This window comes from Budorcas taxicolor, chromosome 21 (assembly GCF_023091745.1).
Source record: "Budorcas taxicolor isolate Tak-1 chromosome 21, Takin1.1, whole genome shotgun sequence".
NCBI classification, from domain to species: domain Eukaryota; kingdom Metazoa; phylum Chordata; class Mammalia; order Artiodactyla; family Bovidae; genus Budorcas; species Budorcas taxicolor.
Genome location: NC_068930.1, coordinates 51,470,754 through 51,498,652, shown reverse-complemented (window position 1 = coordinate 51,498,652; position 27,899 = coordinate 51,470,754). Strand labels below are relative to the sequence as shown.

Below are 27,899 nucleotides of genomic sequence, written 5' to 3'. Positions count from 1 at the left end.
ACTTTGCTTTCTATGGCAATGTCCAATCACTTTATTTAAAAGTTTATCATTTTATATGCTCATTTTCTTTTTTCCATCTAATTATATTTATTTGTGGATGATAACTGTATCTTACTCTTTGTTACTCTATTTATTATAGGAGACTACACAATACAGTAGGAGACTCTGCATATAGTAGGTTCCTGATACTGAAAATGACTATTTGGTTAATGTCAGTGATTGTGATAGAGCACTGATAAAATAACAATACCAAAACATATAAATGAAAATAAATGTTTGGGTAAAATTACTTTCAGGCACAGTATTACCTTTGTTGTCTGACATATGATATAATGCTAGCGCTTAAAGGTTCTCAAAAAAATAATTCAGAGGTAGTCTATTTATAAATCCAGACACTGACTGCGGTTGTAATTTGCAGAGTTTGGCTGAACACAGACAAAGACTGTTGAACTCCACAGCAGGTCAGGTTCTTTTACCATTTTAACATGTCTTTAACGTGGGCTTGGAGGCATGGTTTATGTGATAAACATACCAAGCATATCCAAATCAGAAAAATAATGCTGAAGTACCAGTTCTACCTTAGCATTATTTCTGAGAGGCAAGGGTGGGGGAAGCTGTCTGGCAGATAGTGCAGGATGGGTTATGTAATATTTATACTTCTGTTACTGGCCCTGATGTGACCTAGGGCATGTTAGTTTATAGCTCTGTATTTCAGTTTCCTCATCTGTAAAAAGCAATAACACCTCACAAGGATGTTGAAGGGATTCAAGGGATTCAAGAATATAATGTTTGTACTGAACTCTATGATACAAGATAGAATTAGGAACATAGCTTTAAAAGTACATCCTGATTATTTTCTGGAGTAGATTCTAAAACAGAAAACATGGTATATTTTGAATGTGTATTACATGAAACATATGTTTCTAATAGAGTAGAAAAAATGAAAAAATTATTAAATTCTCAATAGAGTTCTGAGCTTTAAATTCTCCTGTGTGAAGAACAACACCTGAAAATAAACTGTTAATCAAAAAGGGCCAAATCTAAATCAAAACATAACACTTTGACTAAATATTTTTTAAATGTCATGTAACGAGAAAAAAAATTAACCTTTTAATTCCAGTGAAAACTTGCTTCCAAAGAAAAAACAAATGATTCCATATTGCAGTCACAGTATTACATTTTGAGTCAAAACACTAAAAATATTTAATATCCATTAATACATTCTCAAAGAAAAGTGAATGCTGGATCACTATAAACTCAGCATAGGCATCATAACAACAATCAACTCAGTTCAGTAGCTTAGTCGTGTCTGACTCTTTTGGACCCCATGAACCGCAGCACGCCAGGCCTCCCTGTCCATCACCAACCCCCAGAGTCCACCCAAACCCATGTCCATTGAGTCGGTGATGCCATCCAACCATCTCATCCTCTGTCGTCCCATTCTCCTCCTGCCCTCAACCTTTCCCAGCATCAGGGTCTTTTCAAATGAGTCAGCTCTTTGTATCAGGTGGCCAATATTGGAATTTCAGCTTCAACATCAGTCCTTCCAATGAACACCCAGGACTGATCTCCTTTAGGATGGACTGGTTGGGTCTCCTTGCAGTACAAGGGACTCTCAAGAGTCTTCTCCAACACGACAGTTCAAAAGCATCAATTCTTTGGCACTCAGTTTTTTTTATACTCCAACTCTCACATTCATACATGACCACTGGAAAAACCAAAGCTTTGACTAGATGGACCTTTGTTGACAAAGTGGTTCACACTTATTACTTAAAATCTGTACTCAGGTATGATACAAAGCATTTGACAACTATTATTTCATTTTGATTTTTCTCAAAAACAATATAAGCAGCTATTAGTATAATTTCAATTTAACAGGTCAGGAAATTGAGGCTTACAGAGGTTATTACCTATCAAAGGTCATCTTGGCTAGGAAGTCAGAATCTACACCATCTGTCTTATTACAGTGTTCAGTTCAGTTCAGTTCAGTCACTCGGTCGTGTCCGACTCTTTGTGACCCCATGAATTGCAGCACGCCAGGCCTCCCTGTCCATCACCAACTCCCGGAGTTCACTAAGACTCACGTCCATCGAGCCCGTGATGCCATCCAGCCATCTCATCCTCTGTCGTCCCCTTCTCCTCCTGCTCCCAATCCCTCCCAGCATCAGAGTCTTTTCCAATGAGTCAACTCTTCGCATGAGGTGGCCAAAGTACTGGAGTTTCAGCTTTAGCATCATTTCTTCCAAAGAAATCCCAGGGCTGATCTCCTTCAGAATGGACTTGTTGGATCTCCTTGCAGTCCAAGGGACTCTCAAGAGTCTTGTCCAACACCATAGTTCAAAAGCATCAATTCTTCGGTGCTCAGCTTTCTTCACAGTCCAACTCTTACATCCATACATGACCACTGGAAAAACCATAGCCTTGGCTAGACGGACCTCTGTTGGCAAAGTAATGTCTCTGCTTTTGAATATATATCTAGGTTGGTCATAACTTTCCTTCCAGGGAGTAAGCATCTTTTAATTTCATGGCTGCAGTCACCATCTACAGTGATTTTGGAGCCCCAAAAAATAAAGTCTGACACTGTTTCTACTGTTTCCCCATCTATTTCCCATGAAGTGATATAAACTGTGGAAAATTCTGAAAGAGATGGGAATACCAGACCACCTGACCTGCCTCTTGAGAAACCTATATGCAGGTCAGGAAGCAACAGTTAGAACTGGACATGGAACAACAGACTGGTTCCAAATAGGAAAAGGAGTACGTCAAGGCTGTATATTGTCACCCTGCTTATTTAACTTCTATGCAGAGTACATCATGAGAAATGGTGGGCTGGAAGAAGCATAAGCTGGAATCAAGATTGCCGGGAGAAATATCAATAACCTCAGATATTACAGTGTTAGCTAGGAATTAAAACACTGTTGTTGTACTAAAAGAATAACTGCAAAACACAAACTTTACAAATAAAAAAGAGAAACACAGGTCCAATTAACTCAGATTTAGAAATAAGTGGTTTTCTTTATATAAATTATAATTGAAGTCTATTTATATCACCTTTTAATCATGTTACTAATTATTAATAAAAAAAATAACTATTAAAGTCAGAAGTTAATACTTGACTCCCTGGTTTCACTTAGTTTTCAAGTAACAGAGTAGAATAAGTGACTGAGGGATTATTTCAATTTCGAATCATATACAACCAAACGAAAGAACAAATGAAACCAATCAGAAATGTATACTCCTCAATTATAAGCCAACAGTGTGACTTTCCAGATTAAAACCTCAATTCTCACATTTTTCCATATAACTGATGTTTTAAAAAAAATTTTATTGTTTTACAGTTCAGATTAGTTAACCAAGACTGTTTATACCTGTTTAGCTGCTAAGTCCTGTCCGACTCTTTTGTGACCCCATAGACTGTAGCATGCCAAGCTCCTCTCTCCATGGGATTTCCCAGGCAAGAATCCTGGAGTGGGTTTTACCATTTCCTTCTCTAGGGGATCTTCCTGACCCAGGGAGGAACTCTTGTCTCCTGCATGAGCAGGCAGATTCTTTACCACTGAGCCACCAGGGAAGCCCTAACCAAGCCTGACAGGACAGCTAAACTTTCTATGGATTAAACAAATTTAAATACTTACCAGATCAATGATGTCTAATATACTAAATTTAAAAATATTAATACCTATGATTCTGATTTCTCCCTTGTTTCATGAAATAACAGAATATTATTTATTTCTGATCTAATCTGAACCAGTTATTTGGGGAAAAAATTGTAACTATGATAGAATACTGACAATCACAAAACTATTAAAAGCCCAAAGGGAACAAGATACAGAGTATAACAACATTTAAAACTTAGCAAGGAGTAAATTAGATCTTAATAAATTTGGAATTTTCATAAATATCTGAAGTCTAAAATAGTAAGGGGAACAAAATATTTTAATATTGACCTGAGTTCATAAAACACATTTTGGCTTGGAATTACAGAGAAAACATTCAATTAGGCCTTTTTTGACCTTTGCAAACTTTTGAAACATCACCTTAAACTTCAGAGAACAACTACTTCATGCTATAGAGAGTGAAGACTCTAACTACTTCATATATATTTAAGACTGGAATATTTACACATTTAAATGCTTAACTGCAAGTAAACATTTGTCCTTTTGGGAGAGGCCCAGGTGGAAGGGCCCCATGGCAAAATGACAATGTAAGTCCCGGATATCTGACGGTACTGCCAGTGCCACCCAGTCTTAAAAGTATTGCCATATCATCATTATCATCCTCAGTCAATATTTACTAAGCTCTTTATGACAGCAGTGACATTAGAAAGTTTATAAAAATCAAGAGTAGCTCAAAGATCTCAGTTTATTGTAACTAGTTATGTAAGTTAACCTTGATATTTGGGTTTTTTTTTTTTTTTTGCAATTAATGAATCAAATTGTTTCTGAACAAAGGCCTTTATTATTAGCTATTATTTCCATTTATTTTCAATATTTCAAACTAGATTCAGTAAAACTTTAATACATTCAATAATATGTATGTCACATGTAGTGAGAGAAAATGTTTATAATACAGCTATGCTAAATTAATCTAATTGCACTGAGCAAAGTCTCTGGAAATATGAAGGAATTCTTTTCTTTCATTGTCATTTCTGGCCAGAACCCAATGTTCACAGGACTGAATTCTTTGCAAAGGTATCCTTTCCCTCACTAACTGTCCTGGACCCCCACCTCTACCAAATGGCAGAAGAATGTTATAACAGGCTAATGCTTCTTTTAAAATTGCTAATAATTTTCTTTTTTCTTTTTTTTTTTATAAAAGTGATTGAATTTCTGCAGTGTAAAGTACTTTAAAAAGTTTAAAATATTTGGAAAACTTAAAACATAAGTGAGGTTATCATGTATATACGTATCTATTTCATAAGGTAAGTGAATCCACTTTGGGGTGTCATTCCCTTATATATCTCATTGTTTTCTAAAGCACAACACTAATAAACTAAATTAAAGAGATGAACTTCATTGATATAATAAATAAATTATACACACACATATGTATATATTATAGACTTATTTTTCACAGAAGCTTATTTACTTTTAGGCATCAAATTTAATTTGTGCAAGTTACTATGAATAAAGTTGCAAAACTTTATCAAAACTTGCAAACTCATTTTTATATAAAAGTAACATATATACATAAAAAATTCAAACACTTAATTAGGTTATGAATGCAAGTTAAAATTTCCTTTCCTCTCATTCATCACATACATATAATAAACCTAACTGTTAAACACAGTCCCACTTTCCAGAAAACATGCTGTTGAGTTTCTGGGGTATCAGAAAAATTTTTATCGACCCTTACAGATGCTCCAAGCACTGATTCAGGTACAAGGTGCAGTGGTAAATTAAACGGAATCCTTGTCCTTGCTGATCTTAATTTCTAGAGGACAATGCACAAATCCATTATAGTATCATGCAGGCTTGTCCACAATTAAGAAAAATATAGGAGAGTAACAAATAGTGTGATCCAGCGAGGAGGTAGACTATTTTAGATAATGTGGCCAGAAACATTTAACCAGAAAGTTGAACAAAGTGAAAAGTTGACTTGTGACACTATAGTGGTGGTGGTGGGCTCGTAGATTAGGCAGAGAAAAAAGAAAGCTGAGGTTTTGTGATGGGAGCATTCTTAGAATGTTGGAGATAATAAGAAACCTGGTGTGGCTGGACCAAAGCAAGAGTAGACACCTGTTAAGAAATGAAGTTAGAAAGGTAGCAGGGACCAGTGCATATGTGTACAAACACTCCTTTTATAATTAAATAAGAAAGGACAAATATCTGAGTCACTATATGATTTAGGCAGCTGTTGTTAAATGCATGAAGTAAGCAGGATACTGTTGGCTCTTGAGTGTCCCTTGGGCAGCAAGGAGATCAAACCAGTCAATCTTGAAGGAAATCAACCCTGAATATTCATTGGAAAGACAATGCCAAAGCTGAAGCTCAAGACTTTGGTCACCTGATGGGAAGGGACAACTCATTAAAAAAACACAAAAACCTGACGTTGGGAAAGATTGAGGGCAGGAAGAGAAGGGGGCAACAGAGGATGAGATGGTTGGCTGGCATCACCGACTCAATGGACATGAGTTTGAGCAAACTCCGGGAGATACTGAAGGACAAGGAAGCCTGGCGTGCTGTGGTCCCTGGGGTCACAAAGAGTGGGACATGACTGAGCAACTGAAAACAACAAAAGCAGGATGGAAAATGTGGAAAAATGGTAAATACTGGCCCCTTTTAGGGAAGGTAGCCTCTACTTAGCCTCAGCTAATTGTTGAAAAGCACAGGTATAATGGTTAATTTTATGTGTCAATGCAGCTAGACTATGGTGCTCAGCTGTTTGTTCATCCACTGGTCTAGATATTGCTATAAAGGTATATTTTAAATATGATTAATATTTAGATCAGTAGGCTTTGAGGAAAGCAGATTAGTCTCCATAATATGGATGGGCCTCAGCCAATCAGTTGAAGGCTTTAAGAGAAAGACTGAGATCTCCCAAGGAAGAAGGAATTCTGCATCTTGGGACTTACAACCACAACAACTCATTCCTGGTTCTCTAGCCAGCTGACTTGCCCTGCAGATTTTAGACTTACCAGTACCCACAACTGCATGAGCTTCCAGTTGGCATTAGTGGTAAAGAATTCGCCTGCCAATGCAGGAGACGTAAGAGATGGGGGTCTAATCCTTGGGTTGGGAAAATCCCCCAGAGGAGGGCATGGCAACCCACTCCAGTAGTCTTGCCTGGAGAATCCCATGGACAGAGGAGCCTGGTGGGCTACAGTCCATAGGGTTGTAAAGAGTTGGACATAACTGAAGTGATTGAGTACAGCGCACAATTCTTTAAAATAAATCTCCCTCCCTGTATATAAACAGTCTATTGGTTCTGTTTCTTTGGAGAACCCTAACACACTTGCCATGCTAAGAATCCCACATGGGCAGATCTTCCAGCTTTTCTTTTTCACCTTGGGAAACAATGTTGCAAATGAATATGGAATAATGCTACTGTTTCCTACACATTTTTTTAATTGGACCTGTGAGAATTTATTCAAGGAATATACACAGGTGCCAAATTTCTAGGTAATGGATAATGCTCTCTAGAATGGCTTTAGAAGTTTACACTCTTATTTCAATGCATGCAGGGTCTTCTCTATTTAGTCTGCCTTAGCCCCCCCACCCAACACTTTTTAATTCTAAATTTTAAGAAAGGTAAAATCCAAACAAATGTTACTGATAATGGTTTTCAAATATGAACACTGTTGGTCTAAAAGAAAAGAAACTTTGTTGCCAGATAAGATACTTTATCATATAAAGACCTTGTTTAGCCCCACAGTCCTACAAATGAAAAGCTGAACTAGGTCCATGTTATTTTCAATCAATTTACTCATCACTGAGTTCTTATTATGTGCATTGCACACACTATCACTCTACAGAAGAAAGTTTTAATCTGAAGAGACTTTCAATCTACTGTTAAATTTGACTGTCTATTCATTTGCTTGGCAAATATTACTGAAGGCTTGTAATATACAAAAAATACAATCCTTAGAAGGGAAATTAAGAGAAATATTCATAAAGGTGTTATACAGGTGAGCAAGAGGTATGTATGATGAGAGAGCACTATATATAATTATGGTAGTTAATGTTAGATAGAATGAGATCACTTCCGATTGAGAAGATCAGAAAAAGATTACCAGAACAGTTCTTAAATTGTGTTTTGAAGGCTCAGTAAGAATCTGATAGGCAGAGATTGGGAGAATTCCAGGAGTAAGATGAAGTAAAAAGAAAGCAGTGAAGTGGGAAATTTGGGGTATGGCCAGGAAACAGTGAATAATTCATTTTGAGAGTACAAATAACAGTCAATTTAGTATAACAAATATTTGTTGGGTGCTTATTGTGTGTGAGGTAGTGTACTAGCACCACTGACACAAATATGAATGAAACCAGAAGATAAAAAGATGATTGGTGGAACACTAAATCAGAGATAGAGGTGGCAGCAATATCAAAGGTTCACAAGTGTTAGGTTAAAGGGTCTGGAATTTATTGTACAGGCAATGTGGTATTTCCCAGGTGGTGCAGTGGTAAAGAATCTGCCTGCTCATATAGGAGGCATAAGAGACAAGGGTTTGATCCCTGGGTTGGGAAGATCTCCTGGAGGAGGGCATGGGAACCCACTCCAGTATTCTTATCTGGAAAATTCCATTCCAGAAGAGGCTGGTGGGCTACAGTCCATGGGGTTGCAAAGAGTTGGACATGACTGAGTGCGCGCGCATGCACGCACACACACACACAATGTGGTATTACTAAATACTGTTGATATCTGATTGAGAGGTTGAAAATAATGTTTCAGTAGTCTTAAGAGAAGTAAGAAATGGAGACAAGTGGATGATGTAGCTAGAAAAGGCTGGGCATGAAATTATACAAGACTAGTCTAAGGTAGGAATTTTGCAGAGGAAGGAGACATTGCAAGGAAAAATCTAGCAAAATTTGGTTACTAATTAAATTTTATAAAGGGACAAATCAAAGATTACCTATGCAGAAGGGAACAAGCAACTGCAGAACTCTAATAATAGTGCCAACTTGCAACTTTTGAAATTGATCTTAAAGAAGCACAAAGATTTTTTGCTCAGAAATTCTCCTGTGGTGCCTCAGTAACAGGGGAGGATGAAATCATCATTCAGGGAGACTTTACAGATGATATTATTGATGTCATTCAGGAAAAATGGCCAGAGGTGGATGATGATAGCATTGAAGATCTTGGAGAAGTGAAGAAGTGATTTTGAAAATGTGTCTGTATTTAATGATCTGAGCTGATTGTTGATGTGGCCAAAGGGAGAGAGGCCTTTTAAAAATATATATATTTATCCTACAGTAAAACTGTAGCCTACCCTTCACCCTTGGAATTTTCACTGTTCTGTACAAGGCTGCTTGTTTTTTGGTGTTTTGGTTTTTTTTTTAATTGCCAAAGTCTAATAAACAGGAGAGACTGTCATGCTTATGCATGAGATAGAATTTAGTCAAATAAAAATTTTTGGTCATTTGGTACTGAAAAAAAAAAAAATAATAATAGTGCCAAGACCAAGGGAAACACTTTACTTTTTTATTTACCAAAATAAAAAATTAATTTTTTCTCAAGCTGATGAAAACGATGTTAATAGATGGCAAACTCCAGGATCTATAATTAGCAGGCCCATTCTAAGTCTGGACCTTTTGCTAACCATGATAATTAAATGGCAAAATATTTTGTTAAATGTTCTTCAAAGAGGAAGCTGAACCATTTTACAGAATAAAAAGGAGCAGTTGCAAGCTATACATGTTGAACTTTTATGTTAAAATAAGGCACAGAAAACAGTGAAAGTCAGTGCAAAAAAAAAAAAATGTCCTTCTAAATTCAAAGTCATAGAAGACATAAAATATTTTGGTAGCCTCTGTAGTTATTTAATTGTTGTCTTATATGTCAATAAAGCAAAAACATTTAAAGTATTTTGATCAATGATACTATTAATACATTTCCTTGGCACAGTACTTTATAGTTTTCAAAAACATTAAAAAAAAATCATCTCCCTAATTGTCATAGTAAGTGGCTTAGATCATTCACAAACAGGTGCAACTCACTGGTATAAGAAACTAGTTCTTAATTCCAAATATCACTAAACAAAAAAATCTAATCTACTTCATACAAAATGGTTAGAGATGTCACAGAATATTAGAACTAGAGAAATCCTCAAGTCCAAGTTAAAGATCTTGAAGCCTAGAAAGCCTGGAGCTTGTCTACATCAGAAAAAAAGTTTGGTTAATGGCAAAGATGCTCTTTCGATTTTTTATTACTGTTTTGGCAGTATGGTTCCATAATACAGTTCCATGATAATTAATTCCAACAAAACTACAGATATAACAAAATGTTTGTGTCACTGGGTAGTCCAATTAGAACACAGAACTAAGAGTTCAGGATTGAGTGTTCAACCCCTCTTGAGGAGGGATTTACATTGAGAAAAATGTTGCTTCATGGCTAGAGTTTGCATGCCATTGACTCTTATTGATGCATAGTTCTGACTACTGAATGAGAAACTATCACCATCACCATTACACACACACACCCCCCAAGCCCACCCAGAGCCTAGCGACAGTCAGTAATATTTCTGATTATGAAGAACAGGATATATAAAGACTATATATATATATATATATATATATATATAAAAGAAGTAAAATTTTAGGACCCATACTAAAAAAAATTTATAAAAAGAATGTAGGAAAAAAAAAAATCATCCCACCCTCTTTTTGAGCATATTTGACATGGTTTCTGTCTTTGTGGCTTTTATGACTTAGAAATGTAGTATATCACGAACCCAGTAAGTAGGATTTATTTTTAATCCAGTATTCACTATGCCAAAACTTCAAGCATTCTATTTAATTTTTTTAAAAAATACTATTACTATCAGAGGAAACATACCACCTTCAAATATGAAACAGACTATTCAATATTTGTGATGTTCTAGAATGTCAAATCTGCCATGTTCTGAAAGGCATCACAACTTCTCAGTTGGAATTGAACAAAACAACAAAAATTTAAAATATAATCTGCTGCTATTATGAGTATATTAAATCCTAGTCTACTGGCACTGAACAACAGGATCTAATTCCTATCTACACACTTGAATTTACACTTTTTTTAAGCAGAAGTAAATACAGAACTACTATAAAATCAGCAAACATTGAAACTTAGGCTTTCTCTCGATTAGAAAAGAGTTTGTTATTATTATGCCTCCTGAGCTTAGGAATGCAGCACTACAGGTTTAAAGAACAGGAAAAAATCATTACTAAATACAAATCTAACTCCTACAAGTTTAAGATTCTTCCCTGATGAAACAGTTTAGATTTACACTAATGAAGCTGTTGTAGATGAACTCAGTATTTGGCAGAAAGGAAGGCACTAATACTTTACTAATAGCACTTTTGTAATAATAAAATTTATTTTAAAACCTCACATTGATTCCTCTCCTGCTATCCTCTGCTTTAATGTGAAGGAGTCATCACTTATACTGGTAAGTTTACCATCGCTACCCATTCACCTCACCTGCCCCGTCCTTAACTGTGCCAAAGGACACAATGGCCAACATTTCCTTTCCTCAGTATTCAAAGTCTTCTAGGACTCAAAGGGAACAAACAGAATAGAAAAATCTCGTAATACATACGTCCATACTCCTATTCCCATTCGGGGAAATGAAACGCTTAGAATAAACAGTAGCTCTTGGTATAACCCAGCTTAAAAAAACAACTTTTTAGAAAAAAAATTAGAAAGAAGATCAATATCAAGAAGAATAAAAGTCATTAACATATTTTAATATGCCCCTAACACTAATGACTGATCACATATCCTCTTTTGCTTTGGCTGTTGGAAAGTTTAAGACAGAATTATTCTTGACGTTTATTCTTTTGCTGTTTCATGGTAAATATGCAAGCTGACTTACTCCTGGCTCTAGCTTCTTGTCCTATTCCTATATTTTTCTTAGTGTATTTTCTCTTAGTTATTGATAAGCAACTTTCTTTGACATGACCATATACATGTATGTGTATATATATATATATATATATATATTTATGTGTAAAATTGATCTGAATAACAAAGTGCATTTCTTCTTAAACTTTTTTTAAAAATACATTACCTATTATGACATACACATACACATGCAAACACACATGAAAATTACAGAGTCAGTCTTGGCTTTCTTCACAATAAATATGAAACTCTTCCCCCTGTCTTCTATAGCAGAGGAAACTTTGAAGAAAAAAAAAAAAAGAGTACTATCTCTATGAGTTAGTTGTGTTTCATGTATGGATCTGTAACTACCATCTATTCGGGTGTGTAAGAAATATTGTTTACTTTCACTTAAATTAGAATCTGGGATTCCAGGAAATTTAAACTTTATTGTTTCTGGAAATAGCCTCTTTCTTCCTAGAGTTTTATATCCCAGGGATCTTACTCCTGTTCTATTTAAAATAAATTCCTGAATATCCTCACAGAATGTTTTCTATACCTTAAAAAGGAAACTTAACTGTGAGTTTAAATTTATTTATATTCATAGCTATTCTTGTCTCCTTTACTCCTGTCTATAAGCACAAGGTGACCATCTTCCTGCTCAAGGCAAACTCTTCTACAGATTCTTAATTCCATCTCTTTTTATATTTGGGAGGATTCTGTTCTAGAACAATTCTCTCTTGGCTCTTTCCAACGACTCATAAACATGCTCAAATGTCTGCCATTTTTCAAAAACAAGAGACATAATCCTTAACCCACTTTCCTTTCTTCTTAGCTATAACATCTTTCTTATTCAGGTTTCTTCAAGGATCACTCAAACTGATAGTTCAAACTGCGATTCTTCTCTCCCTCAAATCACTCTTGAACTTCGAAAAAAATTGGCTTCTATACCTAATACTCCATTAAAACTACTCTTATAGATGTCCATAATGGCCACCTCATTTCAAACAAAGGGGATACTTTTTGCTCATATCTTAACCATTTAGAAACATTTGACTTTAAAAAAATTATTTTAAATTAAAATCTCCTTCCTTGGCTTCAGTGATATTGTTTTTAATTCTACTCTTACCTCACTGACTTGCTGTAAAAAGAAATTTAACGTTCAGTTCAGTTCAGTTTAGTCACTCAATCATGTCTGACTCTTTGTGACCCCATGAATTACAGCACGCCAGGCCTCCCTGTCCATCACCAACTCCCGGAGTTCACTTAAACTCACATCCGTTGAGTCGGTGATGCCATCCAGCCATCTCATCCTCGGTCATCCCCTTCTCCTCCTGCCCCCAATCCCTCCCAGCATCAAAGTCTTTTCCAATGAGTCAACGCTTTGCATGAAGTGGCCAAAGTACTGGAGTTTCAGCTTTACCATCATTCCTTTCAAAGAACACCCAGCACTGATCTCCTTTAGAATGGATTGATTGGATCTCCTTGCAGTCCAAAGGACTCTCAAGAGTCTTCTCCAACACCACAGTTCAAAAGCATCAATTCTTCGACGCTCAGCTTTCTTCACAGTCCAACTCTCACATCCATACATGACTACTGGAAAAACCATAACCTTGACTAGACGGACCTTTGTTGGCAAAGTAATGTCTCTGCTTTTCAATATGCTATCTAGGTTGGTCATAACTTTCCTTCCAAGGAGTAAGCGTCTTTTAATTTCATGGCTGTAATCACCATCTACAATGATTTTGGAGCCCCCCAAAATAAAGTCTGACACTGTTTCCACTGTTTCCCCATCTATTTCCCATGAAGTGATAGGACCAGATGCCATGATCTTAGTTTTCTTAATTTAACATTGGTTGAACACTAATAATCAGCCAAACACTGTGTGAAGGGTTGCAAGTACTTATAACAATTCCAGAAAATTCCCTGGTGGTCCAGTGGTTAGAACTCTGTGCTTTCACTGATGAGGGCCTGGGTTTGATCCCTGGTCAGGGAACTAAGATCCTGCAAGCTGTGTGGCCTGGCCATAAAAAACAAAACAACACAAAATCTCTATGTGGTAGGTACTATAATTCTCATTTTATAAAATGAAAATGGTCTTGGAGAGGTTCATTTATATAAGGTTATAAAAGGCAGGGCTGTCTAACTGCAAATCTCTGTAGCTTTACTACATTATCAGCAATTAAAAAAAAAGTAGCAGTGAGAGGGGTCTTTGTGAAGCTTATCTTTGAGCCAATAATTGTTAACTATTTAAAAGAGGTTATGTAGCTGTTAGATTCATGTAGATTTTAAAAAGTCTTTGAAAGATAAATGTTTAATCCACATAATTTTCAAAAATCTTTCAGTAATCCTCTGCAATTCAGCAAAGAGAAGGAGTATCAAGGTTTGTTTTTCAGTAAGTACGGTCAACTTATGCAAGATTAGCACATCACCCTCAGCACTCTTGGACACTGTCACTTTAACGACAGAACACCTGCTGACCTATCTAATGGCAGGAGAAGGTGCCATAAAAACCCTCCCTATCAATGGGGTGAAAAGACTTAATACCATATCGCAACAGCCAAGGTCTAAGCACAAACCACACAGTATTCGTAAGTCTTAATAAAGGCTTCTGTTATTCTCCCAAGAAGTAACCCTAACTTAATGCAGCCAACTGAAGTGTGCATCTAAACTGGCAGCCTTCAAACTTGGCTGCACATGGGAATTTCTAAGGAGCTTTAAACACACCAAAGCAGAGTCGTACTCCAAGAGACTCTGAAGTAATCAGTTTTGGATGGGATGGGGATCAGGATTTTTAGAGGCTCCTCAAGTGATGCTATTGCATAATTACAGCTGAGAATCCACTACTGTAAAATATACAAGTGTGTACTAAGTTGCTTCAGTTGTGCCCAACTATTTGCGACCCTATGGACTGTAGCCCGCCAGGCTCCTCTGTCCATGGGGACTCTCCAGGGGATCTTCCCAACCAGGGATCAAACCGGCATCTCTTATGTCTCTTGCCTTGGCAGGCAGGTTCTTTACCAGAGGTGCCACCTGGGAGGAAAGACTGTTATATTCATGCTCTTAAAAAAAAAAAAAAATAGGATTCGCCATCTTCAACTATTACCAGGGTTCTGCTTGCCCACATACCTACTAATTCTAATTGCAAGCAAATGATTCCCTATGGTCAGTCATCAACCAAACATACTTGGAATTTGGTAACTGTATTAGTTTCCTGAGCTGCTGTAACAAAGTACCCAAACTAGGGGGCTTAAAACAACAGAAATTTTTTGTCTCACAGTTCTGGAGGCTACAAGTCCAAAATCACGGTTTCAGCTGGATTGTGTCTTCCATGAAGGCTGTAAGGGAGAATGCTCCTGGTGCCTATTCTGGCTTTGGGCATTTGCTTCCAATCCTTGGTATTCATTTGCTTGTAGATACTTCACGTCTTCCCAGGCACAAGGCCGTGTTTGTCCCGGGTCTTCACATAGTCTTCCCTCTATGCCTGTGTCTTTGTGGCTAATTTTCTACTTTTTATAAAAACTTCAGTCATATTGGGTTAGAGCCCATGCTAATGATCTCATTTTAACTTGATTAGCTCTGTTAAACACCTTGCTGCTGCTAAGTCACTTCAGTTGTGTCCGACTCTGTGCGACCCCATAGACGGCAGCCCAACAGGCTCCCCCGTCCCTGGGATTCTCCAGGAAAGAACACTGGAGTGGGTTGCCATTTCCTTCTCCAATGCATGAAAGTGAAAAGTGAAGTCGCTTAGTCATGTCCGACCCTTAGCAACCCCATGGACTGCAGCCTACCAGGCTCCTCCGTCCACGGGATTTTCCAGGCAAGAGTACTGGAGTGGGGTGCCATTGCCTTCTCTGGTTAAACACCTTATTTAGACCCAAATAAGAGCACATTCCAAGGCACTAGGGGTTAAGACGTCACGTCAATATATTTTTGTGAGGGACACAATTCAACCTATAACAATAACCAATTAGTATTTGCATCAAGTAACACTGTTTCAAAGCATGGATTCTTAACATGAGGATGGGAAAAATTTTTTAATCTTTATTTTTCACTCTTCATGTAAATACAGTATTTCTTACGATTATGAACACAGGCAACATCTTCAGTAGTATTATTAGTGGTTCTTGAGCCTTTGAGCCCATAGAAACCACTGGTATTTTCAGGTCACATTTCAGTGTTTGCAGTCATCTTCAAAATATTATTTATAGTTATTACTACTTCAAAATTACAGTTTTTAATAGACTTGCTGTTAGATAGTTATTTAAGGTATTAGTGCATTAATATATCATGATGTAATACCTTCATAATTTTATTTCAATAAAACTGATTTTGATTTAACTGAATTTTATGCACTGAACATTATTTTGAGGAGATCAAAATTTTTAAAAAAACTTTTAATAACCTACAGCTCTAGTTAGTGAGTTCTTCCATTTCATACTTGAGTGTTTTTAAACTTCATAACTATTTAAAAATATGCAGTGCCTTGTACATCATTTTCAAACCTTTTATTAAAAAAAACCTATGATTCACCGTGAAAAAATATATTTTACATGTAGCTCAAGACACAATCTTCTTTCTCACACACAACACAAAACTGAAACAAAAATGTCACAAAACAATATTTACCCTTACCTCACTCTTGACATTTTCTATTCTATCTCTATTCATTAAAAAATGCCAGTGTGACCTACTGAATTAATTTTACAGCTAATCTTGGAGCATAAATTAAATCAGTCTTAAAAATCCTTTAGTGGAATTTCTTTAGAAACTTCTCATACTGTGATAGTTGAAAGGCTGTTATTACTGGTATTCATGTACTATTTTTAAAATATATGCCTTCATTTCAGAGGTGCCATTTAGATGAGCAAATAATTCAAGAGGTAAGCAGGCTCCATTTAGACAACTGGTTAAGAGTTACGTAAACTTTATAATTCCCATTTTATAATGGGAGTCTCAATTTAAACTTTACCCAATACCAAAAGGAAACAAGGTAGAATAATAAATATTTTATGCCTGAATCATTTTAAAATTACAAAAATGTCTTAAGTGTATAATGTTAAATTTCACTGAGGTATTTCCTCATTCACCACTATAAAACTGGGTAGAAACATTTTCTAAACTAACATTTTTTATGCCCAGGATAGAAAGAATTTTACCTGTAGTAAACTCGAAGTGTCTGGATTTCTTCTTCCAGTTTTTTGTACTGCTGAACTGCGGTTTCTCTGGCTTGTTGCATAGCTAACAACTTTGCCTGCAAGTAATTAACATTTTAAGGAATTTACTAGCAGTTGGGTACCTTTAAATACACTACTATAGTATGAATAGAAGTCTTTAATTTCTGGGAGTTTAAAAACCCATCAATATTTTTAGTAGTGGTTCATAATTTCCCACAAAATAATTTGATTATATTAATAACAGAAATATTAAAGACATGAACATATTTAATTTACCAACTTTGCTCATTACTAAACTTCAATCTTATTCATCTGTATCATCAGATATATGCCTTTCTGCAATGTTTAACTTTACACACAGAATTCAGAATGTGGAACATGGGTTCAGAGCATTATCTAGAATAGAGATAAGCACAATGGCTGTTTCACATATAAATTTTATGTGGCTCCACTGCCTGATCGCTAGATTTTCTTTTAACTTTATTAATAGAAACTCAGAAAATTCTAAATATGTTAAGCCATCTTTGATATTTAACATGAAAATACTGGCACAAGACTACAACCTGATTTTTACAGATATGACTTAACCTCTTCAATTCCTTTTCTGCAGGAAAAAAAAAATCTCTAAAGGGAGAATGGCAGTAATTTTGAATGTTGGAGATATTTTACTCAAGGGTTGCTATTGTTCATCTTGGCTTAAAATAGTCTAATTTTAAAGAGTCTTAAGCAGTTTTTCAATAGAGTTCAATAGTAATTTTAAAAGAATTGTACCTTCCAAACATCATCCCCAAAATTTCCAGCATAGTCAATAAAAGTTATCAACCTGCCTTTTAAAGTATGGTACTGGTAAGTCAGACTTTAATTTTGCTTATTTAAAGTTTAATTTGCATGAAAAAGGCTGTCTTTTACTTTAAATGTGTTTGATAGATAACATGAAGCAAATTGTTATCATACATGTCACAAACTGCACTAAAGGTAATAATTAAAAAGTAATCAAAAGTTGGAGGTTGAACGAAATTCATTAATTTTGCTTAACTCATATGATTTTACTGAAATTATTTTCTTGCATAAGAATGAAGTCACAAGATAAATTGTGAAATCTGATCACAGGAAAATTAATGAGTGTAATATAAATAAACATTAAACAGTGCCACTTTTCTATTTTAATAATGCAGAATTATAACAAATAGCAGTTTAAAATTTTATATAAAAAATTAAGCACCAAATTAACTAGCTATCTGCACTAGCAAATCCTAACAAAGAGTTACTTTTAATTAGATTTAAGATGTTCAAGTGCTTGCTTTAACATGTCACATTCTAGAATTATGGATGAAATAGTCTCAAAAATTATTTTTAAAAGACCATTTAAAGCTGTTTCTTGATGCCAAAAATTAACAGCTTTGCTAATTTTCAGTATACTATAGAATGTAATCGAAAGGGTAACTTGCATGACCGAATACGCACTGTGATTAATAAGAAACCAAAAAGAATCGCCCCCCAAATATTTCACATTCAACTTACAAAACATCAGACATCCTGTTTCATGTAATTTAAGAAATATCAACTATTTGACAGGTAATTGAGAATTTGATAAATAACAATGGGACAGTGTTAAGAACCTGAGATGATTATTTTTAAGCTTTTGTACCCGGTACTTCTTCAGAAAACCAAAAAACAAACCCAAACACAAAGCAAAAAACAAAACCAGCAATGTTGTAGCAAGAAAAAGGCATAACAAAGATTATGCCTAAGAAATTTCTGCAGTGAAAATGGGTTGTGAGAACTGTACATAAATTCCCTTGCTTTGGGTAAAAATGAACATTTTATTCCTCTTCCTACACTCAGTTCACCATGAAGATTTGGTGTTGCTTCATAGCAACCCATTTGATTTATTACTTCCAAATGCCTGATCTTATATCTAGGCACTGGAGACTATGTTCAAAGCTATTATAAACCTCTGGCCTTACAAGCTCCTTCTGCTACTTTATCAGATACACATTTATCTGGTCAACTTTTTAGGGGTGAGTAAATACCATTACCTTATGGCACAGTGATCCTGTTTGGCGGCTAGGATGAACTTCCTTCCCCACTACCTCAAGTACTCAAGTATATATGATCTAGAATTTTTTAAAAAAATATTTATTTATTTATTTAGTTGTGCCGGTCTTAGTTGCAGCATGCGGGATCTTTGACCTTCATTGCGACATGTGGGATCTTTTTTTTTAAGCTTTGGCATACAGGATGTTTTAGCTGTGGCATGCAAGCTCCTAGTTGCAGCATGTGGGATCCAGTTCCTGACCAGGGATTGAACCCAGGTCCCCTGCATTGGGCATGTGGAGTCCCAGCCACTGGACCACTGGGGGCATCCCTATAGGGTCTAGATTGTTCAAACAGAGTAGTCCATCCTGATAGCCCCAGAAGAAAACTGAACCTTGATGACATCATTTGTATCCTGGATCCCTGTACACCAGACAGATCCAGATTCATTTCTTGGACACACGAGTTTTTTCTTTTTTTGCATAGGCTACTTTGAGTTGGATTTATGGTATATGCAGTGAAATGTCCCTGGTGGCTCAGAAAGTAAAGAATTTGCCTGCAAGCAGGAGACCTGGGTTCGATCCCTGGGTTGGGAAGATCCCCTGGAGAAGGGGATACTGGACTATCCACTCCAGTATTCTTGTCTGGAGAATTCCACGGACAGAGGAGCTTGGTGGGCTACAGTCCATGGGGTCACAAAGAGTATAAACAATATAAGAAAATTTAATTAATTTACATGCACTGTTTATACCTATTGCATTTCCTAGTTTCATTATTGAAAGAAAAGTGAAAGTGTTAGTTACTCAGTCATGTTGATTCTTTCCATCACATCGAAAGTCAAAAATATATGTAATTCCCAAAACAATAAAAATTAGCAAACAAGATATTTTTCCCTATGTCTCTGGCATCATATTTCCCGTATTTTTGGTAATTACTTGTCAATCTCCCACCCCTAATCTTCAAACTACAAATATTCTGAGATTTCAAGTTACCTGTTTATTGTATATCCTTCTAGAAATATATCTACAAGCATATATATATGTCTACAACCAAATAAATCTATTTACAATATTGATGGTATCTTTACATACTATTAAAAACTTTGTTTTAGATTTAAAAGAAGTTTTGCTATTTTGCTTTTTATTAAAAAGGAAATCTTTTATCCCAACCCATGTGTTGCACTCACTAATCATATTTCCTTCCTTCCCTCCAACCTCAAAGTGAAACATTTCCATGAATTTGGGTTCATCATTTTCAAGAGTATTTTATACTTTTACAATATAGTTATGTACTTACAGATAATATATCTGATTGTTTATACATTTCTAAACTTGAACATACACTTTAAATATATTTTTGAGCAAAGCCTACAGTGAGTCAAAATTTCTAAGTATTGCTGGCCTTCCCTATCCACAGGTTCCATATATGCAGATACTGGAGGGCCAATTAAGGAACTTGAACACTGCAGATTTTGGTATCTGTGGGGCTCCTAGAACCAATCTGCTCTGGATAACAAGGGATGATTATATGGTCATAGACTTAGGCAAACATTGTACAAAAGTATAACTTTTTTTTAAACTTACATTTTCAGGTAAAAATTTTATGAAAGTAAAACATTCATAACATATATAAATATATACATACATGAATTTTTTAGGTAGGCTATTTGAGCGATAACTGAGGCAAAGTAAAAATTCACCCATTTTTTGGTGTACAGTTGGATAAATTTTCACAAGTTTATCAAGTTCTGTTATAACAATGACAATCAAGACACAGAATATTTTCATTATCCCAAAATGTTCCCTTGTGCAATACTGCAATCAATGTCCTTTCTTTACATGTAATTCCTGGCAACCAGTGATGTGATTTTTTATTTTTACTGCTATAGTCTTCCCATTTCTAGAACATCATATAAATATTATATAGTCGACAGCCTTTTGAATTTGGCTTCTTTTACTTAATGCTTTTAAAGATTCATTCATATTATTACACGGATTAGTAGTTCATTCCTCTGTATCACTGAGCAGTACTCCACTGCATGGATGTACTATAATCTGTATATTCATTCACCAGTTGATGGACAGTTGGATTGTTTCCAGTTTTTGGTAGTTTTAATAAAGCTGCTATAAACATTTGTTTATAGATAATTTTGTGGAAATATGCTTTCATTTCTCTTACTTAGGTAAACACCATGGAGTGGAATTGCTGGGTCCCATGATAAGTGTGTGTATTTATATACTTTAAAACTTATGTACTCTATTAAGTTATATACATTATAAAGAAACTGCCAAACATGCTGCTTAAATTGATAAAACTTAAAAACATCTGTGCTTCAGCAAAGGAAACCATATGCAAAATGAAAATACAACCGATAGAATGGGAGAAAATATTTGCAAACAATGTAACTGACAAAGGATTCATTTTCAAAATACACAAACAACTTATACAACTCAACAACAAAAAAATACCAAACAATTCAATCAAAAAATGAGCAGAAGTAAATAGGCATTTCTCCAAAGAAGACATACAGATGACCAACAGGCATATGAAAAGATGCTCAACATTGCTAATTATCAGAGAAATGCAAATCAAAACCACAATGAGGTATCACCTCACATTGGTCAGATGGGACTACCATCAAAAAGTCTACAAATAACAAATACTGGAGAGGGTGTGGAGAAAAGGGAATCTGCTTACACTGTTGGTGGGAATGTAAACTTGTCTAACCATTATGGACAACAATATGGAGATTCCTCTAAAAACTAAAAAGAGAGTTGACATATGACCCAGCAATCCTACTCCTGGGCATATACCCAGATAAAACTATAATTCAAAAAGACACATGTTCAAAGCAGCACTATTCACCATAGCCAAAACATGGAAACCTAAATGTCCATCAACAGATGAATAAAAGACAATGGTGGGGCACACATGTATAATACAATGCAATACTACTCAGTCATAAAACAGAACAAAATAACGCCATTTGTAGCAACATGGATGGAACTAGAGATTATCACACTAAGTAAAGTAAATCAGAAGAGAAAGACAAATACCATAATACCACATCACTTATACGTGGAACCTGTAATATGACATACACAAACTTACCTATGAAACAGAAACAGACTCACAGACACAGAAAACAGACTTGTGGTTGCCAAGAGGGGGGCGTGTAGGGGAGGGACCGAGTGGGAGTTTGGGGTTAGTAGATGCAAACTGTTAAATATAGAGCATCAAAAAACAGCAAGGTCCTATTGTATAGCACAGAGAATTATATTCAATGTACTGACTATAAAAAAGAATGTGTTCATGAGCATGTGTGTGTGCATGTGTGTGTGTGTGTGTGTGTGTATGAATCATTTTGCTACACAGCAGAATTTACCAGAACATTGTAAATCAACTAGATTTCAATAAAAAACAAAAACAAAAACCATCTGTGGTTAACCACAATAGCAATGCCATTTGTTGAATGCCTTCTATGGGTTGGACATTGTACTGAGTATCTGAAATGCCAGGCTGGATGAAGCACAAGCTGGAATCAAGATTATCAGGAGAAATATCAACAACCTCAGATATGCAGATGATACCACTCTAATGGAAGAAAGCAAAGAGGAACTAAAGAGCCTCTTGATGAAAGTGAAAGAGAGTGAAAAAGCTAGCTTAAAATTCAACATTCAAAAAATTAAGACCATGATATCTGGTCCCATTACTTCGTGGCAAATAGATGGGGAAAAAGTGGAAACAGTGACAGATTTCATTTTCTTGGGCTCGAAAATCACTGTGGACAGTGACTATGGCCATTAAATTAAAAGATGCTTGCTCCTTGGAAGAAAAACTATTACAAACCTAGACAGCATATTAAAAAGCAGAGACATCACTTTGCTGACAAAGGCCAGTATATTCAAAGCTATGGTTTTTCCAGTAGTCAGGTACAGATGTGAGAGGCGGACCATAAAGAAGACTGAGTGCCAAACTGAGGCTTCTGAATTGTGGTTCTTGAGAAGATTCTCTTGAGAGTCCCTGGACTGCAAGCAGATCAAACCAGTCAATTCTAAAGGACATCGACCCTGAATATTCATTGTAAGGACTGATGCTGAAGCTGAAGCTGCAATACTTTGGTCACCAGACATGAAGAGCCAACTCATTGGAAAAGACCCTGATGGTGGGAAAGATTGAAGGCAAGAGGAGAAGGGGGTAAAAGAAGATGAGATGTTTGGATGGCATCACTGACTCAATGGACATGAGTTTGAGCAAGCTCCTGGCATGAGTGAAGGACAGGGAAACCTGGTGTGCTGCAGTTCATGGGGTCGCAAAGAGTCACACATGACTTAGTGACTGAACAACAACTATATTCACAAATCAGTGAGATAATTCCCAGTACCCCTATTTTACAGATGATTAAACTGAGGTCCATGAACATTAATCAACCTGTAAATATAACAGAGCTAGTGACTGATAGAACTCAAGCACATATTCAAGCCTATTTGGAACAAAATACATATTTCTCCCTTAAACCTCAACATACTAGCATTCTGGGCTGTGTGTGGGATAGCTTTTCTCTTTGTTTTAAAGCTATAACTGACATATAACATTATATTAATTTTAGGTGTACAACATCATGATTTTATGTATATATATATATACACACACACATATACACACACGGTGGTGGTTTAGTCGCTAAGTTGTGTCCAACTCTTGCAACCCCGTGAACTATAGCCCGCCAGGCTCCTCTGCCCATGGGATTCTCCAGGCAAGAATATTGGAATGGGTTGCCATTTCCTTCTCCAGGGAATCTTTCCAACCCAGGAATCAAACCCTGGACTCCTGTACTGCAGGCAGATTTTTTTTTTTTTACCAATTGAGCTGAGGGAAGTCCTATATATACATACTGCAAAATGAATACCACAGTAAGTTAACATCCATCACCTCACATGATCACATTTTTTTTTCCCCTGTGATGAGAAGTTTTAAGATTTACTCTCCTAGCAACTTTCAAATATCTAATACGGTATTGTTACTATTCTGTACATTAGCATTTCTCCAGAACTTATTCACCTTGTTCTTAACTTATTTAAGTGACTGAAAAACATGCTAGTTAATCAATGTTAGGTTAACCTTATAATTATCTCATTATTCTTAAACTGTATCTATCTTGAACAATACCATCTAAACAGGACAACCATTTGTACTATTACTGCTACTCTTCAGAAATTAACTACATTATTTCCTTAGTTTTATCTAGTAATGTAGAATCACAAAGAAAAGACTACACTATTCACATCAGTGAACAATATTTGTATGGATATTGTGGAGAAACCACTTTTATCTTACTTTAAAATCTTGTTATGTTTGGTTTTGAATGTGTTTTTAATAGTAATAGTCTGATACAGTTAAACCTTTCTTTGGTAGCTCCAAGATCATAAAATGGAAATCTCCATAAATGGAGAACAGCGGCATCTACCTTATGTATGATATCTTCTAAAGAAAGAAACATACAGTACAAATCAAATCATAGAACCAAATCCTGAAAAGGATTTCAGAGGTAATATAGTCCTCTACTTTTATAGGTGAGGAAATTGTTGCTAACATTATACAATATGTTTAGAGAAACATTTGGGAACTGTTTAAGGTTTCATGGCTGGTTAGAAGTTTGAACTAGCATAAAACTATCCAGAAAATATTGCTTATTTTTAACAAGCAATTAATATATATGTTAACTGTTTTAATATAAGTATTTTACAGAGTAAGTATAAATATATGAACTGTGCTATGTTATTAAACACATCTGTAAGGTACCTAATTAGAGATTTTCAAACAATATGTCTGATTGCACAATTGCTCAAACAATATGAGTATGACCATTCCAGTATTTGACTCTTTAATCTCAGAAGCTTATTAAGAAGCTCATAAAGAGACACAGCAAAAGGATATCTAAAAAATTAGAAGCTACTATATTAGAAAGATACAAATGACTGATTTTAATTACATCTCCCCTTGATAAGAAGACTGCGATTACAGCAGTATATTACTGGCGTGCATTGCTCTTTCAAAGGTTATTCCTCAGAGGTTATCTTTTGTCCTCATGTCAAATTTCTTAGACCAAGCATTATCAGCATCTAGACTCAAAAGCAGTCGTAATGCACTGTCTAGTGATCTATGGTTTGAAATGGAAGCAGAAATAAAAATATACACAGGCAGAGAGTGATCTATGAGCAGTGAGAAGAAACCATGAAGCCGAGAAAGGAAGGGTAGAGAGAAGTACACCAGAAAGATAGCACAGAACATTGAGTAAGAATAAACTTGGGGTTCACTTCCAGCAATTAGTTCTATGAATGAGTAAGTTACAGCCTGTGAACCTCTATTTTCTTTTTGGTAAAATAAGCATAATATCACATCTCACAGGATTACGATACAATGATAAAATAAATTCCCATACAATATAGTCATATCAAAGTGAATAAATATATAAACTGCACAATAACAACTGTTGAACTTTTGATGTGAAGTTACTGTGGAAAGAACTATGTCAGTAAAGGAACAGCATTGTATAAAGTAACAGGTCAATAAGGTGAGAAGGAATTGGGCTTAAAGTACAAGTTCAAACCATGTGGCCATCAAGAGAATGGTTGTTAAGAACTATAGTTCTTAAACATTTTAAAAATGTGAACTGTAAAGATTGTGTTACAGCTACTTAATTATTGTTGGAGAGTGAAAGCCACCATAGACAATATACAAATAAACAAGCATGGCTGTATTTTTTTTTTTTTAACTTTACAATATTGTATTGGTTTTGCCATACATTAACATGAATCCGCCACAGGTGTACACGTGTTTCCCATCCTGAACCCCTCTCCCACCTCCCTCCCCATCCCATCCCTCTGGGTCATCCCACTGCACCAGCCCCGAGCACCTTGTATCATGCATCGAACCTGGACTGGCAATTCGTTTCACATATCATAATTTACATGTTTCAATGAGCATGGCTGTATTAAAAACATCTTTCTTTACAAAAATAAGGAGACTGTCCAAAGGCCATTGTTTGCCAACTATGCATCTGGAGGGCCAGATACATAGAACCTAAAATATTTCTTGGTCTTTATAAGCTTTTGGCTAATGCTGTCAGATACCTGGGGAAATGAAGAAAGAAAATGTTGCCTTGTCTAGATGAACATGTTTCTGAGTGCAATGAAACAAATACCTGAAATTCACACTGTTCTAGAACAGATTTGCCAGGACACATAATGATGGAAAGGAAGAAAGGAGTTAATGGTTGTATGGTAACCTTGTGTTGGCATAGGAACACTGCGCTGTGACAGGAACCACCTTGTCAGTGAGCTATGATGTCACCTATTGTATACAAAGCAAAACAAATGGAAAACCTTGCAGCTTCAAATTCTCAATAGAGTTTTCATAGCATTCTTTTTATTAGTGTTTGCATGGCATATCTTTTTTATATCCTGTTAATGTCAATCTTTTTTACATGCCTAGGTTTAGATGTGACTACTGTAAACAGCATAAAGGCAGAACTCAGATATTGCAAGTTCAGTTCCAGAGCACTGGAATAAAATGGAGACTGCAATGAACTGAGTGACATGAATTTTCTAGCTTCCCAGAATGTACGTGTCATGTTTATACTATAGTGTAGTCTATTAAGTGTACAAGAGCATTATGTCTATAAAAATCAATGTGCTTATCTTAATTAAAAATGCTTTATTGCTAAAAAATTGTTAATCATCATATGAACCTTTGGTGAGTCATAATCCTTTTGTAATAGTAATATCAGAGATCCCTGATCACAGATAACCATAATAAATAAAATGAAAAAGTTTGAAATAGTGAGAATTATTAAAATGTGACAGAGACACACAGTGAACAAATGTTGTTGGAAAAATTGTACTGAAGACTTCTTTGACAAAGGGTTGCCACAAACCTCCTGTAAAAAACTCACTGAGAAGCACAATAAAGCAACATACGATAAAATGAGGTTTGCCTGTATTTTTTTCAGTCTAAAACTCTTTGTCTTTTAACTAGGACATTTGATCTCTTTACAGTTAATGTAATTACCACTAGATTTGGGCTTAAGTATATATTCTTATTTCCTGGTGGCTCAGATCGTAAAGAATCTGTCTGCAAACAAGGAGACTAAGGTTTGATCCCTGGGTTGGGAAGAGCTCCTGAAAAGGGAATGGCATCTCATTTCAGTATTCTTGTCTGGAGAATCCCATGGACAGAGGAGCCTGGCGGGCTACAGTTCATGGGATTGCAGATTCGGACACAACTGAGTGATTAACACTTCCATATATTATCTTGTGATTTCTATTTGGCCTGTTAGCTCTGCTACATTTTTCTTTTAAAATCATCTTTTCTTGTTATATTTTGGGTTCTTTTATTATCCCATTTCCCCTTCTTCATTTAATGTAATAATTCCTTCACATTCTTTTAATGATTATCCCAGAAATTACAAGATTCAATTTGATTTAGCATAAATATAACATTAATCCTCCTGGACAATGAAAGGACCTACAACCCTTTAACCCTTTTTACTTTCATTCCAATTTATTTATTACTGTTTTTAAAATGTATTATAATTCACCTTAGTTAGGTTTAATTCCCCCAAAACATTATTAATATTATTTTCTTGATTAAGTGTATATGTATATTTGTCACTTTTTTGTGTTTCATTCCTTCCTCCTTGGGAAGTTCCTTATAGAATCACATTCCTTCTACTTAAACACAGCTCTTAGAAGTTTCTTTAATACAAGGCTGAAAATAACTAAATCAAGTTAGTTGTGAATTCATATTTTCCAGATAGTAATTTATGGGAATTATGTTGAACTAAATTGGCAATATCTTTCTCTGAGGAGAACTTGTGTCTGTTTCATTAGGGAGTCAGAAGACAATTCCTAGATAAAGTTCAAGAAGTCTAGATTAATATCGTTTCTGGCTCAGATGGGGACCCCAAGTGAAGATCAAAGTGTTTCTATAGATGTCTGCCCCTGGTACTTCTGGGGACCATTGATTTGCCTACTTTTGGAGAAGGGAATGTTTCTGGTTCAACTCTCAGTTTTCTGGTAAAGTAAAATCTTTGGAAAATTTTCTCTATTTTTTTGTGATTCTAACAATGCATGAATTAGATTTTGTCCAGGACCTAGCAGGTTGGAA

General features: G+C 35.6%; 1 protein-coding gene across 1 annotated transcript in view; it reads right to left on the bottom strand.

Moving 5' to 3' along the window:
- Positions 1-27,899, bottom strand: part of MIPOL1 (mirror-image polydactyly 1) — a 245,496-nt gene that overhangs the window by 86,984 nt on the left and 130,613 nt on the right. Inside the window, exon 10 of the mRNA XM_052659936.1 lies at positions 16,677-16,771. Within this exon, the coding sequence (XP_052515896.1) occupies positions 16,677-16,771 (95 nt within the window). The remainder of the gene's footprint in view (positions 1-16,676; positions 16,772-27,899) is intronic.